Source organism: Solanum tuberosum, unplaced genomic scaffold (genome assembly GCF_000226075.1).
Source record: "Solanum tuberosum cultivar DM 1-3 516 R44 unplaced genomic scaffold, SolTub_3.0 scf00116, whole genome shotgun sequence".
NCBI lineage: Eukaryota > Viridiplantae > Streptophyta > Magnoliopsida > Solanales > Solanaceae > Solanum > Solanum tuberosum.
The window spans coordinates 809,457-814,993 of record NW_006239040.1 but is presented as its reverse complement, the minus strand read 5'-3'; the positions used below and the strand labels follow the sequence as shown (position 1 = coordinate 814,993).

General features: G+C 35.4%; 1 protein-coding gene across 1 annotated transcript in view; it reads left to right on the top strand.

Moving 5' to 3' along the window:
- Positions 1 to 2,204, top strand: part of LOC102579969 (putative late blight resistance protein homolog R1A-10) — a 3,114-nt gene extending 910 nt beyond the window's left edge. The window contains exons 2-3 of the mRNA XM_006350074.2: positions 1 to 1,328; positions 1,441 to 2,204. Coding sequence (XP_006350136.2) covers positions 1 to 1,328; positions 1,441 to 1,447 — 1,335 coding nt within the window. The 3' untranslated portion in view covers positions 1,448 to 2,204. The remainder of the gene's footprint in view (positions 1,329 to 1,440) is intronic.
- The last annotated feature ends 3,333 nt before the right edge of the window (positions 2,205 to 5,537 follow it).

Genomic DNA, 5,537 nt, shown 5'->3' with positions numbered 1-5,537 from the left:
ATGCGCCTCATGAATTTTGACGAAAGTTGGAATTTACTACACAAAAAGATCTTTGAAAAAGAAGGTTCTTATTCTCCTGAATTTGAAAATATTGGGAAACAAATTGCATTAAAATGTGGAGGGTTACCTCTAGAAATTACTTTGATTGCTGGACTTCTCTCCAAAATCAGTAAAACATTGGATGAGTGGCAAAATGTTGCGGAGAATGTAAGTTCGGTGGTAAGCAGAGATCTTGAAGCAAAATGCATGAGAGTGTTGGCTTTGAGTTACCATCACTTGCCTTCTCACCTAAAACCGTGTTTTCTGTATTTTGCAATTTTCGCAGAGGATGAACGGATTTATGTAAATGCACTTGTTGAGTTATGGGCCGTAGAGGGGTTTTTGAATGAAGAAGAAGGAAAAAGCATAGAAGAGGTGGCAGAAACATGTATAAACGAACTTGTAGATAGAAGTCTAATTTCTATCCACAATTTGAGTTTTGATGGGGAAATAGAGAGATGTGGAATGCATGATGTGATCCGTGAACTCTGTTTGAGGGAAGCTCGAAACATGAATTTTGTGAATGTTATCAGAGGAAAGAGTGATCAAAATTCATGTGCACAATCCATGCAGTGTTCCTTTAAGAGTCGAAGTCGGATCAGTATCTATAAGAAGGAAGAATTGGCTTGGTGTCGTAACAGTGAGGCTCATTCTATTATCATGTTGGGTGGATTGAAATGCTTCACACTGGAATTGTCTTTCAAGCTAGTAAGAGTACTAGATCTTGGTTTGAATATATACCCAATTTTTCCCAGTGGAGTACTTTCTCTAATTCATTTGAGATACCTATCTTTGTGTTTTTATCCTTGCTTAAAGCAGTATCGAGGATCGTTAAAAGCTGTTCCCTCATCAATAATAGACATTCCTCTATCGATATCAAGCCTATGCTATCTACAAACTTTTAAGTTTAACTTTCCGTTTCGTGATTGTGCTTATCCTTTCATATTACCATCGGAAATTTTGACAATGCCACAATTGAGGAAGCTGTGTATGGGCTGGAATTACTTGCAGAGTCATGAGCCTACAGAGAACAGATTGGTTTTGAAAAGTTTGCAATGCCTCAATCAATTGAATCCTTGGTATTGTACAGGGTCTTTTTTTAGACTATTTCCCAATTTAAAGAAGTTGAAAGTATTTGGCGTCCCAGAGGACTTTCGCAATCACAAGGACCTGTATGATTTTCGCTACTTATATCAGCTCGAGAAATTGGTATTTGATACTGTAACAACAGATGAAGATGATGATGATGATGACTTTGAGAAAGAAGTTGCTTCTTGCCGCAATAATGAGTAAGTTCTTATACCTGCATGCTCATTCTTACTATAATGTTCTCTTGTTCCTTAATTATGGGACATCTAACATATTATTTTCCATTTTTTGCGTCTTTTTTTTATTCTGCAGCAAGTAGTTAAGGTGTTCTGAGGACTAGCCATTTTCATAACTTGTGGCAATTAATTTGTCCATTTTCATACTGAGAGTGAGAGATAGTCCTATTTTTTGGATATATGGCTTATGCTGCTGTTACTTCCCTTATGAGAACCATACACCAATCAATGGAACTTATTCGATGTGATTTGCAACCGTTTTATGAAATATGTTTTTTTACTTACAAACATTGAATTAAAATCTTTTGAACTTTTATAAATTAAGGTTTTTTTCTTTTAAAGAAATCGATACTGTAATCCTCTATATCAACGAGTTTACTCATGTGAAGGTCAAGTGATAAAACCAGGGGCCAGAGCCAGTCTAGACCTAGGGGGTTCAGAGCTTTTGTAATTGGATCATTGTGATTACGGGTTGAATGTCTAATTTTCTAGGCGATAATGATAGTATTTTGTATCTGAATAATAGCTCACTTTTTCTAAGTAATGGAAAAGAAGGTCAAAATGTGCCACTAAAAGACTTGACTAAGACAAAAATGGGTTGTCAAGAACGTAGAGGAGGGTAGGATGGACAGATGGTCAGATCTAGTATGGATAATACATGGCAGTAGTTGGAGTGGCGGCTCTCCCAAAATTCTCTCATCTTAGTTCTTTGGATTCGGTCTTATACATATGTGAGGAAGGTAATGAAAAAAATTGGGGTAGAGGATTACAGTATGGGGAATCGAGAATTCAAATAGTCAGTTAGTTAACTGAGCTATTAAGATTTCCAAAAAAAAAAAAGAGAAGGATTCCATGTGACATGAAAGTCTCATATTGCATAGTTTTAAATGAGGGAAAGAAGTGAGGAATCAAATGAACCACCTTTGATGGAAAATTATACTATTTATACATATAATTAAAATTGTTTTTTTATCTTTGTATTATTGTAGTCAGCTAATTTGTATGTTTACTTATTCATATTTTGAATAGGCATAATACATAAATATACCATTTAACTTGGCTTCAAATCACATTTATGCCCTTCAACTTCGGGTGTGCACAAGTAGACATTTAAATTTGTATAAAGTTGAAGAAACAGACACACATGTCCTATATGGTATCCTACATGTCATTTTTTATCCTACGTGGTGTCTTAAATGTATTGTGTCGTGTAGAACTCATGTGGCTAGTTGTTCAACTTTATACAAGTTTATGTGCATACCCAAAATTGAACGACATAAACATAAAATGAAGTCAAGTTAAAGGGCACATTTATGTATTATGCCTTTTGAATTTCATTAATAGTGAAAATCCCGAATCATATTCAGATTCCATCACTAATCGTTGAACCGTGTTAATTTGCTAAGTATTATCTAATCGATTTTTTTGCTATCTTATTTATAATTGTTCAAAGTTTTGTTAATCATCTTTAGCATAATATCTGATTATATTATTTCGATATACTTTCTCTATCCCTAATTACTTATCCATTTTTAAATTGGCACACTTATTAAGAAAACAATTATTGAAATAGTGAGTTTACCATTTTACCCATATTAATTATGAAGTGGATGAATTAAAAACTCAAGATTTTCAAAAAGTTCTACTTTTTTCAAAGTAATAAATTGACGGTATAATAGGTAAAAAAAATTATTCTTTCTTGATTTGTCAAAATAGACAAGTAATTAGGAATAACTAAAAAAATGGATAAATAATTAAAAACGGAGGGAGCAATATGTTATCTTTAGCCTAATAATATCTGATTAATGGCCACCCTAATTGATTGGATAGGAGAGGATAGACTTGCTTCCAAGTAAGCCAAAATATAAAAAGTTGACAATTTTAGGAGAAGGGGCTGCCCAGGAACTGGTTTTGCTATTGTGGTAATTGAGCTAGCATTAGCAAGGATTGTGCACAAGTTCAATTTAGCATTACCAGAAGTGTTAAAACCGGAGGATTTGGATATGACGGAAGGCAGTGGCATCATTATTCGTAGGATATCACCTATGCTAGCAGTGGCCACTCCATGTTGTAGTTATTATTAAGAGTTTTTTCATTCCTCCCCGGGAGCTCGTTGATGACTCGAATCCACCTACTTCTAAATTATTTATTATGCTTATCACTTATCTTAGTCACCAATATATGCCATGAAATAATACTTCCAGTATTGCTAGTACATAACTAATAATTTTACTACATGTAATAATTAAGTGGACCAGTGACTCCCCTGTCTCCCTTTCTGGGTGTTTTATACAACGGCCCAAAAGTTCAAGCTATTCTATACTTATTTTTAGACTGTACAGTATTTTTTTGTTTGTTATCTGGTACTACTATCTTTTTGGGTCCTACTCATGATATTTTTCATTAGCAAATAATATGAGACGTTCAATTATTCGAAAAGAGAACGTCTGATGTAACAAACCAAAATTCTCACACTATTAATAAGAGCACTGGAACACTATTACAACTTTAATATTCTAATTGGAATAATCAAACTATCTAATTACAATGGAAATATTGAAATAACAAGTAAGGATAGAGATAAGAATGAAGATGAGAAACTTAGTCTCTAGAATTGGGGATGAGTGTTGAATATTATTGTTTTGGAGACGACGGGCACAATCGATTTCTCACAACTTGAATTTTATTATATCAAAGTAAGGACCCGCTTCGGTCTTACAATCTTGATCACACTTGTTGCTTGCTTCAGCAACACTATTTGACTTAAGCACTCACTCTTGTTTGCTCTCTTATTTCTTGCTTGGTTTCTTGCTTGGTTGCTTACAACTCAAATGGACCACCTCTATTTATAGGTGGTGATGGAAGAATCTAGAGAGATACATACTACTCTATTCTAGAATATTCCTAACTATCTTTTTCTAGAACTATTCTTTCTAGAACATTTCTAGACTATTCTTTCTAGAATACTCATTCTAGAGATCTTCCTTCAATTCTCTACACCTCCGGAATATTCTAGATTTTTCTTGATTTATCTTAAGTAAAGAATTAAGTTGGTGATGAATTCTTAACACTCCCCCTCAACACCAACTTAATTTTTTCTTTGCGTCTTTTGTGAGCGATTCCTGAAACTTTGCAAGCATCATAACGTCCATACCCTTTGGGGATCTCCACCTTCGTCGGATTATTCCGATCCCTACTCTTTGAAGCTTCTTCAAAGGTAGCAGCCTCTTTGATGTTAACCACCTCGGTTAATGCTGCATCTATGTACTTGATGTTTGGACGCTTCAGTCGTGTAGACCTCCTCAGTTGCGATTGTGACTCTTCTTGGACTTCTTCTTGCAACTCATCTGGTGTTTCACAAGCTCCAGTTTGTGGTAAGCTTTTCTTTTCCTTTTGTGGAGATACCTCCTGGTTAGAGTCTATCTTGTTCCCTTGTTCTACTTCATTGAGCTTATCTTGCAGCTTTTGCTCAAGAGCTATTGAGTCTGGCAGGGAGACTTCTTTGGACCACCAAGATGATGCTTCATCAAATACCACATTTCTTGACACATATGTCCGATTTGTGGTAGGGTCACAACACTTCCATCCTTTTCTTTGTTCATCGTATCCAACAAAGATGCAACGAACAGCTTTCTTATCAAACTTGTTGCGGAGATGATCTGGCACGAACACATAGCACACACAACCAAAAACTCGAAAGTGGCTTACAGTAGGAATCTATTTTTTTAAGTTTCTCAAATGGTGAGATAAATCTCAATCTTGCCTGCGGCAGCCTGTTGATGATGTGGACAACAGTCTTCATGCATTCTGCCCAAAACCTTGCTGGTACATTCATACTATGCAACATACTTCTGCATATCTCCGCCAGATGTCTATTTTTTCTTTCAGCCACTCCATTTTGTTGTGGTGTATTTGGACAAGTTAGTTGTCGTCTTATCAACTTCTCTTTAAGATATTCATTGAACTCTCGTGACGTGTATTCTCCCCCATTGTCCGTACGGAGACATTTGATTTTTCTTCCAATATCATTCTCCACAGTATATTGAAACTCTTTAAACTTCTCAAATACTTCAAATTTCTCTTTTATGAAGTAAATCCATACGTACCTTGAGAAGTCATCACTGAATGTTACCATGTAACGGTAACCGCTGATGGAGGACTGCTTCACTGGTC